Raw genomic sequence first — 14,721 nt, 5'->3', positions numbered from 1 at the left:
GGGGGGGAAACAGTTTGTTGCACGCAAATCCGAGTTATTTTATTATGAGTGTCTGCGATAGAGTCTTGATCTGCATTTTTTTGTGCATCCAAATTGTCTGATTTCACTTTTTAAAAAATGTAATACAAGTATCCCAATATAATAGCTTTTCATATAGCAATACGAAAGACAAGACTAAGCAAATATTTTGTTTGTATAGCATTTCAGTGGTGCAACTCAGAATAATGATGCTAACAAATGACATTTAACTTTCCTGTGTGTTGTATATAACTGGTGAATTTGTTATTGTGACAGAATCTCGATAATGCTGTGGCAGATGCAGGCGGTAAAGTCTATTTGCTAAAAATAGCCATCACAGAAGGCAACGTTGGTGCCATTGAACAGTTGCTGGATGAAGGCAAGACCATTTTCATTCATAAAACAGCAATTAAACATGTGTAGTAGTGATCTTGTTGATGTTTTGCACAGGCATGGACGTGGAGAGCAACCTGAGCTTTGACCGCACTCCTCTGATGTGTGCCGTCAGTGTGGCAGACTACAAAGTGGCCAAAGTGCTTCTGGACCGAGGAGCCAACGCCAACTTCAGCAAAGGTCTCCCTCGCAAACAAACAATTACTTCTGGATCATGTAGAATCACTCAATCTTTTTACTTCCACTAAGACAATAAGCAAGTAGCGTGTCTTTTACAGGACACATAGTAACATTTTATCTGCTTATGAAGTGGCTGACGGATGTCTTGATTGACAGTCAGCGTTTTCATAGTCATAAATAAGTCGCGAGTAATGTTGACTTGGAAAAAAAATTGATCAATGTGATTTTTCACAAAGACATTTTACAATAATTGTGATATAATATGATATGGTTCCCAACTCATCATTCATAATAATCCGATGTTGGTTTCTTTTATTTTCTGACCTCTACTTAAGTACAAGAATGCAGCCTTCTTTCAGTTACTATAAGAACAACACAGCGGCGTCGTCAGGCCGCTGCATCAACATCGTTCATCTGACATTACTTAACAGCGATGACGCCAAAGAGGAAATGTTGCAGAAACTCCACACCTCTGATCCTTGGGAGTTGTTTTTCGTTCAGGCACCACCTCATCATCCAATGCGTGTGTTGCGTCAAGGTCTGCCTGTTTAAAAAAAAAAAAGCTTGCGGGAAGATTTTTTCCATGTCGGGAAGGTGTACTTCTTTACTCAGTGCTACTTCACGTCAAACATCGCAAACAGATTCGCCACGCTGGTCATACGAGATCCAAATCGAAGCTGGAAGCAAAAGCGATTGAATTGAAGTCAAAGGAGTTTGCGCAAGCGGGCGCGGTTGCGTGCGGGGCGATGCGAATGATGGGTTTGGACCTATGGGACGCGGAGCACATACAATTTTTTCCCTTTCAATGCGGTTAAAATGTTTTTACTTTCTTCACGTGTTGTACTACGTCACACTCAGCGTCAAGTCCGCTAGGCGAGTTGTCTGTAAAGAGAAAAAGAATGGATGAGAAAATTAGCGTTTCTGTCTGTAGACATCCAGAGCTGCTTGAATTAAAATATACATTTGTCCGTATATTCATTCATTAATTTTCCAAAGTAAAACATGCCATGCTGTTGTTAGCTTGTTAGTTAGTTGATTTGTGCTAACCATGCTACATGCTAACTATATTCTCAAGGTTGTATTGGAATTTCATCAAAAGTTCAAAATGGCACCAAGACAATCTCATGGCCTCGACATTGGACGCAGGTGAATTAAATAATTAAACGCCCCAATTGCCGTCTTTTTCTTTAAGGGAGTTCTCGAATGAACGCATGAACGACACATCCCGGTCGCCACTCTGCTCCTATTCCCGCTCAGCAAAATCTCTGGATCAGCATTTATTTACTCCGATCCCAGTCACACACAAGCTGGGCTCGTCTGGTGTGCGCCCACGCAAAGAATATATAAACAACAAAGACACAGTAACACACATACAGATGGAGAGACCCAAACACAAATATACACACACACACACACACACACAAACATTGTCGGAACTTAATTGGAATTGAAAGCAGTGCTGGGGGATGTCGGCTCGCTCATACGAGCAACGCCAGATGTCATTTTGATGTCAAAGATGCTAATCTAGTCAAAGTTCATGACCACCAGGTTACATCATCTAATTGAAATAATATCAGAAGTCGGTTATTTTGTTTCAAAGCGAACAATTGATGGTCACTTTTTGCTCATATTAAGGGCTCTTCAAAGATGAGCTACCAAATTTGAAGCAAGTATACAGATGGTCGAAAGTTGAGCACCTTCAAGGTGTCAATTTGTATCCATGTAGGAACTCCTAAGTGTTTCATCTTCTGTATGTAAGCAAATGTGATTTTTTTTTTCTTTCTTTCTAGACGGCTGGACGGTGCTGATGGCCGGCTGCACTGCGACAGCAAAGGAGCCCAAAATCGCTCGCTGTGTGGAGCTTCTGCTGTCCCGGAACGCCGATCCCAACATGGCGGATAGGTGAGTCTGCACATAAGTTTGATTCCCGCAGGTGGCTATATACACAGTATATTGAATATTCGACCAATAAGCAACTATAATAAAGCGTTGTTTATTATAGTTGGTGGTTGAGGCCTTCCGCATTTTGCAAAAAAAAAATATATATAGTAGACCTACCTGTATGCGAGCGAGCTGGCCAAGTTGCAGATTATGCAGTCCATCCCACACCTTGAAAACTACAATCAGTACAAAGGAACACGATCAGTTCCAATTTCAGGATAAAATACAAAGACGCCTGAATTTTCTTTGTAAGCAAGGAGAACATGACCGTGTTCCGTTTTCCAAGTGAGCTAATTTAAGATTAAAGTCTCCATCTCTATTCCGTCTTTCTGTAGTTTTTGTTCAGTTTCGACATTCAGAACTTGTGCCCTATATTTATACTTTTCAAAAGAAGCCAGTTCTTTCCCAGCAGCACTCAGAAACAGTAATCCATGCCTTTGTTACATCTTGGCTAGATCAATGTAATGCACTTTACTTTGGAGTCAGCCAGTCCTCCCCCTGGCGCCTCCAACTGGTGCAAAATGCTGCTCTGGATTTATAAGCTTCACCACAATCTGCGACCACATTTTAAAAATAACCATACGCAAATGAAACATTTCCCGTGTGAATCCCGCCAAAGTGACGATGCATCTGCTGTTTAGCTTAGAAGCTAACAAGACTGTTGCTCTACCAGTGCCAGGGAAGTGATCAGTTCCCTCCTAAACCAAATATTTGAGAAGCGGCAGTTTAGCAGCGATGCCGACAAACCCCCCCACAGCGCAAAGAAGAGCGGACGTTGATGTGGTTAGATGCCATCAAACCTCCTCCCCCGCCGCCGTCGCTTACGTTGGAGCATCAAACCAAAAAATGAACACCAGCTGCCTTTGCCTCTGCTTCAGCGTAAACAAACACACTCTCAACAAACGCGACGTGGACTCCCAATTGTTCACATGCGCTCACGTTTACTCAACTGTTGAGGCCGGAAGTGGCTTTGAGCTGCTATGCACATGTGAACATGTCGGGCCCGCCGGGTCTGGGTCTGCTGTTTTGCTCTCAAGCTAAATAAATAAATAATAAATAAGGATATTCCTGCTTTCAAAACACACTCGCCTTTCCTGGCATTGCCGAATACCCTTACGCACAGGCGGGGCTCATCCCCATCTCCTTTTCACACAGAACCGTTTCACATAGAGCTGAACAATTACAGGGGGAAAAAATTGTATTGCGATTTTTCCGACAGATATTGCGATTTTGATCGATTTTCTCCACAAAGACATTTAAAAAAATGTCAGAAAACTGCGCTGGTTAGTATAACCTGTTTTGTGAGCATGGGGAACAACAGCCCTTTAAAAAAAACAAAAAAAACGCAGCTTGGACGATTTCGAAATCGCGTTGTCTAAGACTGCGATTTCAGTCCCAAAACGATAAATCGTTCAGCCCTAGTTTCACAAGTGTATTAAAATGAACCTTTTTCATTGGTTGTCGATTATGCTTAATAAGTCACACAGATGTTTGACTTTCCATTTACTTAATACAGGGGTCAATCTGACCTGTGACATAACAGGAGGGCTTTGCTTTCCTATTGAAATAGTGACGTCGTCTACTGTTAATCACCATTAGACCTTAAATCTCAACTGACCTTTTTATGGTTGGACAGTTGCACAGATAAGAGTGATCTACAGTCCCGGTGATTAGAACACTCACACAGGAGCTGTATGAGAAAGACCTTGCGAGGGCTGTCACAGCGACAGTAGAAATGAACGATGCGCCCCGGCCCGTTCCCACTACCCAAAGAGGAAGTGCACCGTGGTGAAGTGGCGAGGAATGTGCGCGGAGTGACATAAAACATTAACTTTTTTTGTCCATTCGCCAGTGATTAATTTGACCGTTTGCCGTCACGCTATTTGCGCAGCGCTGACTCTTTCCCAGACGACTCACTAAATCAGCGTCGCAAGTCAACAGTGAGCCCGCCTCGGACATGTGACATGTAAAAAAGTGATTGATGTACAGTGTTTGTACCTGCCCTCACCAAGCACGATTGCAGTTATTCGATCAGGAATTGTCTTTACTTTATCCTCATTGTCACTCACGGCCTTTTGATGTACAAAAAAGTTTGACTGTTATTGTCAGTCTGACTTATAGGTGAGCAGAATTCTAATGGATGGTTTTGATAGTAGGTGCGCATTTCTACACGTGTTAAAGAAAAATGTTTGCTGGATGGAATGTCAAAAACAAAGGTGCCGCCAGGATTGTTATCAGGGCTCTCAGAACTTGCTGATGAGCTTTTCATTTGAATCCGGTGTGTTGGAAGAAGGAAACATCTAAAACCTGACTTGGGCACCTCTGTCCTTGAGGTTTCATTCAGTTGCTACCAAATTTGTTCTCATCTTTTCAATTCAAGTTTTTATCATCGAAAGTGAGCGGCTTTGATGATGTGCCATAAAACAGTGGGTCAACTGTACGTTCTCCCCAGTCTTGTTCGGGTCCTCGTAGAACTCGAAGGTCTCCGCTCTATCCCCCTCCAGCAGCTCCTCGCACTCCTTGTCGCTCTGGTCCTCGTAGTAGCGCGCAGAGCCCGGGACTTTTCTTGTGGTTTTCCAGGTTCCTGAGTTCCAGCAGCTCCTCCAGGCTCCTGGAAGCCCTCCGGGAACCTGACCATTGAAGAAAATGGCCCAAAAATGACAGTCTGTTAAAAGGACTGGTTGTAAAAGGCAACTTTAACCTGCGTACAATTAACCAAGAATTTAGAAAATCAAAAGGTTGGTTACAGAGAAATTGGGTATTTTGTGTCAGGAAAATGTTTTTAAAAAAATGGTGTGAAATAAGAAAATCAGCTCCAAGGTCGTTAAAATTTAACAACAATTTTAATGTCGTTATTCTCTAGATGGCGGCCACTAGTCATGTTGTTGTTAAAATGTCTTATTTTTGAAGGTTGTGTGAGGGGCAGACGTGTGTCACCTTTGTTTTTTTAATGCTGAAGGTGGTACAAGATGAAAAAAATGTATTAGCACATCTAACCCTAGTCTATAATTCCCCCCCCCCAAAAAAAAATGTTTTAAGGTCTCAAGTGACGTGCTTGATGCTGGCCGCCAGAGACAATTACAGCAAAGTCCTCAACCTGCTGGCGTCCCACAGAGCCGACCTCAACATGCAGGATGCCAACGGATACACCGTATGTGACATTGTTGCAAGTACACACACCTGAAGGGGTGTGTGTGTGTGTGTGTGTGTAACAAAGACGATGTTTCAGGCTTTGTCGCTGGCCGTGCAACACGGCCGAGAAAAGGCCGTGCTGAAGCTCCTCCAGCTGGGAGCCGACAGCTGCATCCCCACCAAGGCGGGACAAAGCCCCGCTGAGCTGGCTTTGCTTCACAAACACACACAGGTACCTTCAACTTTTGACGTCACACAAAGCAAATATGACAAATACCGCATTTGACAGGTAGAGTTACTATTTCCGTTGACTTTCTGTTCACAAATCATTGTGATTTAAATAATCAGATGATACTGAAACGGTGTAGCCAGATATTGCAGGACAACGATTTTTAACGCAACAGGGCGGGGCTAGTGAGCGTTAGTTGTTAAACATCACACACCTGTCGCATCCTCTAATTGATGAATACTTTGTGTTTTTAAATGCGGGTACATTTAAAAACTTGGTTTGCAAGTGGAGATATATAATTGTTTGCATTCCTAATACGGTGTAGATCTCCAGGATTCTGTCCTCCGCATTGAATGTTGAACCTGCGCTACCGTTCAACTCCACGGAGGAAAACCTTTCCGCGATCATCAAAGCCAACTCGCAGCTGCCATCTTTTGCGGAAAGGTAAAACATTGTAACGTGACCTCCACATGAAAATATACAGAAAGTTGTCAAACTGGCGTCAGTACACATTGGGGCTGTCACACTGAGGTCACGTTCAAACTTTGCGTTTGTTGCCCTCTGCTGAATTCTCTCCACAACTGCAGGAATCGTCATGTTGTTGTAAAAATGAAATCAATCTCTAAAAGTCACTAGGTCTCTTTCTGACGCACTAGCGGTCCCAAGCTGGATGACCTGGAGCTCCTGCTTCACGGCCTGGATTTGGACTACCTCATTGACATCATGCATGTACGTAAACACTTCTTATATTATTTGTTCGCGTCCTTCCTTGGTTTGGCGTTAAACTTTTTCCTACTTATTTAACATCATCCCTGAGCTATTCATATTATTAAAATAATCCTTTTGATGCACATTGGGTTTCAAATCATTTCTACATGAAAAACATATTATATTTAATGACATTTAACATGATTTCTATGTGTATCATGTTTGATATCATTCCCGCATGTATATTAGCTACATCTAGCTTTCGTGACCAAAAAAAAAAAAAAAAAAGTCCAAAATGCCCTAAATAAATGCTTTTGTGAGAACATCCACGCATGGCCTTCCCGCATCGCCCTGATGTCACCTTATTGATTAACGACAGCGCGTCGTCTCGCTTACTAGCTCCACGGGTGAGATGTTACAGTCGCCGATGTGACGAGCTTTGACATTTTCACCTAATGAGGTGTGCAGTTTACATATTTTCCCTAGCACGGTAGCCGAAATGAACATGGAAGTTTGATCTCGGTTTGACAGATGCTGGTGTCGGGCCATGCAGGCGCATCTGCTCAGGCCGCTCAAGTTTTGTCGCGTGTCTTCACAGGAGAAGGACATCACCTGGAGCGAGCTACTGACTATGGAGAAGGAGGACCTGGAGAAGGTACAGGGTGACTGCAACGACTGTCGGTGAACATGACGATGAGGGTAGTTCATGTTGCATACGCACGTATGACTCTGGTATGCGCCAGTGAGCATCATTGATGTTTTGGAGTATTTTAAGGGGATTATTAATGTTGTGTTAATGGAAAGTATAATAACCATTTACAATCGAATGAGATTTATCCAAAATTCTTTTTCTAAAATAATAATACTGGTTTTCTTCTCATGGTAGTTGTGCAAATGAGCTAAAATAACATGTTTTTTTTTTAAAAATAATATATATAGATATATATATTAATTACATCTATAATCCTGTAGGTCGGAATCACTGCAGCAGCTGACCAGAAGAAGGTTCTGAGTGCTGTGCAGCAGATGTACTTGGACAAAGTGGACCTGAGCACCATCGAGCAACTAGGAGTGACTGACAGCGGGTTTGTGTCTAATCAAACGCCTCTCGCTAAATTATAACAAAACAAACCAAAAGAAAATTATACCCTCCATTATTCACTGATAAACTCTTGTGGCCTCTTGTTGAAGTGAAGGCAACAACATTTTAGAAAGATAATTGTGTCATCGATATGCATATATATATTAAAAAAAATAAAAAATACTTTACCGCCATCATGTGGTAGCTCGCGGTAGTTCTAAACTTTATTTCAGGGCTGTCGATTACCCCTAAAAAATATCAATTTTCGCTGCCGTGCTCGATTTATATCCTGAGCAAATACTGCATAACCGCATGAAGCCCGTTGAAACTGAAACTGCGACGTTCCTCCCCCACTGGAAGTTGTCCATCACGCCTGCGAGCGTCTCGCATTTTCATTTGCGCTCATCTGAACCCTCAGTAATGGTTTAAGTGGAGCAGTAATGATTTGTAAGGCGAGAGGCGACAAGGGCTCGCGGCAGAGTCGTCTCGGCGCACCCCATCGCTCCGACAGACGTCAGGAGACAGAAGGATGGTGGAAGCCTTGACCAGGACAAGGCTGCCCTCTCGGCCACGTCACCTCTTACAAACTGAGCAAACACACTCATCGGCAGTCATATTAAGCATGCTGATAGCGTTTGACGTCAAACGATAACTTTTTTTTCTTCTATGCGATATGAATTTAATAAGAACTTTTGCTCAATTGAAGGACACACGACAGGATCACTTTTTGGTTACGTGCCATTCTGTTGTTATAAAATACGTGCAGTGAATGTGGACAGGAAAGGAAGACAACAAAACAAATGAAGACGGACTGAACACAATTTAAAATTTGTGTTCATGGATCTAAAGTCTAAAATTGGAGTTTCCATTATTGGTATAAAGTATTTATTATTCAAAGGTCTGAAAATGCACTATAAATAATATTCCTATGCATGTTGATGTTTTTAAAAATGCTAAAAAATGGAATGTGTTAAAGTAAAATGAGAAACTTAATATTTGAAAAAATACAAGTGAAAAAAAATGCGGGATAGTAAAACCGAATACAAAAATTGAATATTTAATTTAAATATGATTTAGGAAAATCATATTAAAAATTAAAATTTTCAATTCTTTTAAAAATTTTGAATTTTTTTTTCTAAAAGAGTTTAAAAAATAAAGTATGAAAAAGTAATGAAGAGAATATATGGTATTTTAATTGTATCACATAAATAAACTATAACATAGAGCAGGGGTGGGCAACTCTGGTCCTCGAGGGCCATTATCCAGCCTCTTTTAGATGTTTCCCTCCTAATTCAAATAATCATGTTATCAGCAAGCTTCACAGAAGCCTGCTAACAATCCTCATCATTTGAAGCTGGTGTGTTGGAGGAGGCAAACATCTAAAACAGGCTCGATGGCGGCTCTCGGGGACCGGAGTCTAAAAATCAAATTAACCTTTTTTTTTTTTTATTTTTTAAATCAAAGATGTAAAGCATCCATAACAGCGAACGTGATTTAAAAGTGAAAACCTTAAAAAAATAAAAGATTGACAGGCAGGCTCACACATTTTCCCCTGCGTAAAACAACAAAGCGTAACATAACATCAGATATTTGTGCGGGCGTGCTGTCAAACTAGGAGCAGGGAGAAGGGAGGCTCGGCCGCCTGACACTGTTTACACTGCTCACTCTGACAGAGTGCGCCTCCTCCAAGTCAGATGTAGCGCTTAGATAACAACGATCAATAATCCGCGCTGTCGAGCATGCCGCCTGATGAATACGAATCACTTATCATCTGAGAAGCATGTTCTCTGGGTGGCAGAAAGGCCAGCCACCTGTTTGCCGAGGTGCTCGACATTTTTCCCATAGTAACTATCAATTTGTATCCATAACAGAAACTTTACTTTAATGATTGTTATTTTTTTTTTAAATGTCTTTCAGGAGTGAGGAGCTGCTTAATTTCCTGATCAAGCTGAAGCAGCAATGCTGCTGTCTGACGGAAACCATTCAAGACCTCATCCGCCGCCTCCCCCTGCAGGTCTCGAAGGTACACCGCATGTTGGGTCACTTGATTAGGCACACAAGCTTCAATGGGTCACAGTCAAAATAACATGGAAAAGTTTTTACTTGTTAGTTTGGGGGGGGGGGGCATATACTCTTGCCATGCAAAATAAATTTCATCATACGCTAATCACCCTTCATAGCAGTAAGAGAGATATCTTTGTTAAAGGGGAAGTCAAGTTCTCTACAATAATATGTTCTATGCACCACCAACTAGTTTATACATGGTATTCTGAATAACATTGCGTTTGTAGAATTTAGAAAAAAAATATTAATTTGTATCCATCTCAGGGTGCGTCCATTTTACTACTTGCTGTCGACTGAAAATGACATCACAGTGCCTAAGGGCTCAAATTGCAAATGTCACATGACCAAACCTGGACAACAGGTGAGCCGTGATCTGTCATTCGCCCTGAGCAACTGTGACATCAAATGACAAAATGGCCGCCCGCTGAGATGGATCAAAACAGGGTGGATTTTTCTGTCTAGTTCATACTCAGCAGATCAGAATGAATTTTTTTTTTTCAGACTATTGGCGACACAGAACATTTTCTTGACTTGACTTTCCCTTGGAATTAAAATATTCACTTTTCCCACATTGTGTAAAAGAATTCTAGCTAAATTACATCTGTTATTCCAAAATTGTTTTGTGCAACTGGAGGAGTTCAGGAAATTACGCATTTGGGGCAGAAAGGTTGGTAGCTTTGCTTTTCTTTGGAGCAGTTGTGCCACTTTTCATGCCCTGACGTGTGTGTCTGCATCTAGCTGGTCTTCACACTGGACCACAAGAGGGAGGCCCAGGCTGTGTGCAGCCAACTGATGGTGCAGACCAAAGACCTGCAGACCGAAGTCAACTGCCTGCACGATCTCCTGTGCCAGGTCTGCAAACTTCTTCATACTGTATTCCAATGTTGACAAGCTCCAGCACGTGTGTGTGCGTTCGTAGCAGATAGTCTAGCCTGACAGGCAGCGAATCCTCACAGCCAATAAGTCAGTACCGCTGTGACACAGCGCTGTCAGCACACAGACACCAAGTGGGAGGGCGGCGGCGGCGCAGGTTGTGGGGTGACGGAGTTTAGAGAGCTGATGGGTTGGGTCCAGGTTGAGGGGTGAGAAGAGTTGAAGGAGCAGCACGTAGACAAATTGGGGGTGGCGGGACTGTGCTTCCTCAGCTGTGTCAGGCAACAATCGGTTGTCCTTTTTGGACGCATCGGGGTCCTTACCTTCAAAACGGGGTAATGGGCCAGGGTCCTAGACCAAGACTGTGCACACTGAGTTCAAGGTGGGAGTCGGGAGGGTAAGGGAAGTCAGGATCATTATTGACTGACGGTTCCGGTCCAGTCTATAAAGCCCCAAGTGGACTAAAATCGATGCATTTCACACACACAGATGAACGAGGCCCCAAACTTCTGTCGACTTCCTCCGCCTGTCGCCCGCGGCGATAAGACATCGCGCCGAGCGAGCGTTGGTGCGAGGGTGCTGGGGGCCGCCCTCCTCCTCTTCTTCAGTCATCGCTATCTGCCCAAGTTAAGGAACGTCTTCACGTCGTTTTAATCAGCAGAACTCTTATGTTGAACCAGACACATTTGGATGATGGTTACAGAGACTTCTTGGAAAGTTTAATTTTTTTTAATATGTTTGAATATACAAGTTTTAGTTTTTAGGAACATGTAGTCTGCAAAAAAATTCTTTACAAGAGTGTGTTCACATTTGCAAGCTTATTTTTTAGGAGCATGTTGATAAAGAAGTTTAAAATGGGGGAAAAAAACTGTCTTCTGAAATTCATGAAGCCAAAAGCACCTTCTCAAGACACACAAAAAAAGCAAAAAGATTTGCAACTCATTTGACATATTTGTAATCTTTTCTTCTTAAATTAAAAAAAAATCAGCAGTCGCAAACAATTTTGACTTGTTAGTGACTTTCATTCCTGCGGATTGATGGGGGGGGAAAAATCAAATTTCCTCGTTAGTCGCCCAATGATCAAAGATGAAGCAAATGCAGCATGACACTTGGAACGGCGTGTGACACATAATCTCATTGGGGCTACTTTGGGAGAATTGCCCGCTCTGATATTTCACTCTGTAATAAGCACTCAGACCTCCGCCAAGGCAGCAAAGAGGACTGGACAATAATAAAAGCAAAGAATAATAATTAAAAAAAATAAATATATATATATATATATATAAATATATTGGGCGATTTGTGTCAGCTGTGCTCAGAAACACGGCTGCTATATAAAATATGAACTTTACTAGGGCTGACCGCTCGCTCCCCCTCGGGCAGCCGCGAGGTGGCCTTTATCTACGCCATCTCGTCGGCGGGCGTGGTGCACACGCTGGCGCGGGCGTGCAGCCGCGGCGAGCTGGACTCGTGCTCGTGCGACCCGCGCAGGACGGGCGCCTGGCGCGACCGGGCCGGCGCCTTCGACTGGGGCGGCTGCAGCGACCACGTGGAGCACGCCGCACGCTTCGGACACGCCTTCGTGGACGCCAAGGAGAGGAAGGAGCCCGACGCGCGTGCCCTCATCAACCTGCACAACAACAAGGTGACGGTGACGTTGCGCCAAGCCACGGCGCCAAACGTTCTTTTCCGTACACGCCGCACACAATGCCACTGTTTTTTGTGCGGATTCTGAGTCTGCCTCTCGCCTGGTTTTGTGTGTAATGTGCAATATAGTAAATTAGTAATATATCTGAATTCTGTGTGATTTGTTTGTTTGGGTCTGTCAACTGTGTTTGCAGGTGCACGTGTAATCTGTCAAATGTGTCATATTTATGTGCCTGTGTTTGGCCTTTGTCATTTATTTTGTGAGTCATTTATTTTTTTCAGTGTTTTTGTGTCTTTCAGTATGAGTGTAATTTGTGTGTCAATTTTATTTGTGTGTGCGTCAATTTGTGTGTTGGAGTCGCAAATTCTACTCAAGCGCAACCAACAACAATCCCTAATCTAAATTCTATTAATTTGATAATCTCACAAACGCTACAAACCCTTACTGATACTTTTTGATACACTTCATCATATCACGCTTGACGTGTGAGGCGAAAAAATGGCGGTTGATGAGACAGGTCCAAAACAACAGCGGCAGAGACATTTTAACATTCTTCTTCGTCATTCATTGTAGCCAGGCAACGCCAAGCAAAAAGTTCGAAAATGATCAAAATGGCTTACCTCTTCGGTGCAGGCAGTGGCCGGACGGAATTGGCATCTGGATTGTTATCTGTTGAAGCATGGCCTCCAACCGAAAGACTTTAGCCCTGCTGACGACTACGGAAATGAGTCGTCTGCGAACGAGCGAGCTCGCGCGCTCCGATTCTGAGCCCTTTCCGGTTTGACGTCACGTGACTGTCGAGTGTCTTTTTTTTTTTTTACTTTCAGAATAACCATATATACCCCATCAAGGCACATATTAACCTCACAAATTTCACAGTTGAATCGACATCAAGAAAAAAGGAAAGATTAAACAAAATCAAATAGTAATTATAATATGAGGATCTCAACCAAGAAGAGCATAAAGTCCCATTAAAGAAAATAGAATCTGGGCATATTTATTTGTCAATTTGAGGTCATTCTTCCAACTTTTGATGTGGGTCTTCGTTTTGAGGTGTAATAAAATAATTTGCTGGTGAAATTAAAATTTTCACCAAAAAGTTCTTCTCCTTTAACTCTACTACGGATTTAATATGGATATGCAGTTAAAATGGTGCAGCGTAATTTTCCTTATTTTATTTTTGCCTCGATAGGATTGTAATCACGTATACGTATTTCTTTTTAGAATTTATGAATAGTATAATTTGGACAAAAACACCTAATAAATTAATTAGAAAACTAATTAGTATACCGGTGTAAATTCCGTGCGCTAAGCTATTGTTTGCCATTTGTGTGTCTACGTCTTCAATAATGCTTTTATGTGTTTATGTTTTTGTTTTGTTTAGGATTCGTATAGTTTGCCAATCGTAAATAAGAAATTGACAATTGCGTGTTTTATTGGGTGCGCATCATCCGATTGGATTTGTGTCAATTGTAATTGTCTGTGTAATTCTTTTTTTTCCCTCTTGTCACGTGACATTGATATGACATGGCTTGACAAGTCAGCTCAACAGCTCACATGTTTTTTTTTTTTTTTTTTGCGCACCCGTCAGGCAGTAAAGCGCTTCCTGAGCCTGGAGTGCAAGTGTCACGGCGTGAGCGGCTCGTGCAGCGCACGCACCTGCTGGCTGGCCATGGCCGACTTCCGCCGCACCGGAGACGAACTCCGACGCAAATACGAGCGCGCCGTCAACCAGTACGGAGCGGCTCTGACGACGCACGGCGCCGGGGAAGAACCAGCTGGTCTACTCGGACGAATCTCCTGACTTCTGTGTGCACGACCACGACGCAGGTTATACTAGAAACACCAACGCTGATGCCAATTTGCCGGCGTGGGCGTTTCCACGGCGACCGCGACGCGTGTTTCCCTCACAGGTTCCGTGGGTACGGGCGGCCGCCGGTGCAACGTGACATCTCGGGGTGTGGACGGCTGTTCGGTTATGTGCTGCGGGCGAGGCTACGACACGGCGAGGGTGAGCCGCAGCGCCAAGTGCGAGTGCAAATTCCACTGGTGCTGCGCCGTGCGCTGTAGAGACTGCCGCCAGGTGGTGGACGTGCGCACCTGCAAGGATCACACGTGACTCCGCAAAATAGCGAACTCTCTATACACGGTTATAAAAAGTCTACACACCCCTGTTCGAAGACTTTTGTGATATAAAAAATGAGCACGAGATAAATCATTTCAGAATATGATGTGACCTAGAACCTGCACAACTCAAGGGGTCAGGAAAAGCCTACTAGAACATCTTAAATATGTGCTAATGAGAGAGCACTTAAAATGGTAACAGGCGTGTGCTCACCCCCATTTTATTAGATTGAATGTGATTGGTTGTTCTGAACACAGCCACACGCTAGTCACAACAGTCTGCACACTTCTTTGATTAAAAAAACAAAAACAAGACACTTTTACACTGAA

The 14,721-nt window shown here is 43.0% G+C and overlaps 2 protein-coding genes across 2 annotated transcripts in view; both read left to right on the top strand.

Annotated features, from left to right (window-relative positions):
• The window catches only part of asz1 (ankyrin repeat, SAM and basic leucine zipper domain containing 1), a 16,402-nt gene extending 4,782 nt beyond the window's left edge, over positions 1-11,620 (top strand). Inside the window, exons 3-14 of the mRNA XM_088287149.1 lie at positions 295-397; positions 469-591; positions 2,382-2,493; positions 5,572-5,683; positions 5,762-5,896; positions 6,219-6,337; positions 6,550-6,622; positions 7,200-7,256; positions 7,574-7,686; positions 9,600-9,705; positions 10,485-10,598; positions 11,109-11,620. Of these exons, the coding sequence (XP_088143275.1) occupies positions 295-397; positions 469-591; positions 2,382-2,493; positions 5,572-5,683; positions 5,762-5,896; positions 6,219-6,337; positions 6,550-6,622; positions 7,200-7,256; positions 7,574-7,686; positions 9,600-9,705; positions 10,485-10,598; positions 11,109-11,273 (1,332 nt within the window). The 3' untranslated portion in view covers positions 11,274-11,620. The remainder of the gene's footprint in view (positions 1-294; positions 398-468; positions 592-2,381; positions 2,494-5,571; positions 5,684-5,761; positions 5,897-6,218; positions 6,338-6,549; positions 6,623-7,199; positions 7,257-7,573; positions 7,687-9,599; positions 9,706-10,484; positions 10,599-11,108) is intronic.
• Positions 11,388-14,721, top strand: LOC148315890 (protein Wnt-2-like). Its single transcript, XM_088287316.1, is given in 5 exon segments — positions 11,388-11,392; positions 12,003-12,264; positions 13,859-14,016; positions 14,018-14,097; positions 14,181-14,721. Coding segments are annotated over 5 exon segments (711 nt in total). The 3' UTR covers positions 14,387-14,721.

The sequence above is a fragment of the Idiotropiscis lumnitzeri genome, unplaced genomic scaffold (genome assembly GCF_059441095.1).
Source record: "Idiotropiscis lumnitzeri isolate Australia: NSW breed Sydney's pygmy pipehorse unplaced genomic scaffold, RoL_Ilum_1.0 HiC_scaffold_35, whole genome shotgun sequence".
In the NCBI taxonomy this organism is placed as follows: Eukaryota; Metazoa; Chordata; class Actinopteri; order Syngnathiformes; family Syngnathidae; genus Idiotropiscis; species Idiotropiscis lumnitzeri.
Note: the sequence above shows the minus strand (reverse complement) of the source record. Positions and strands in the feature narration are given on the sequence as shown.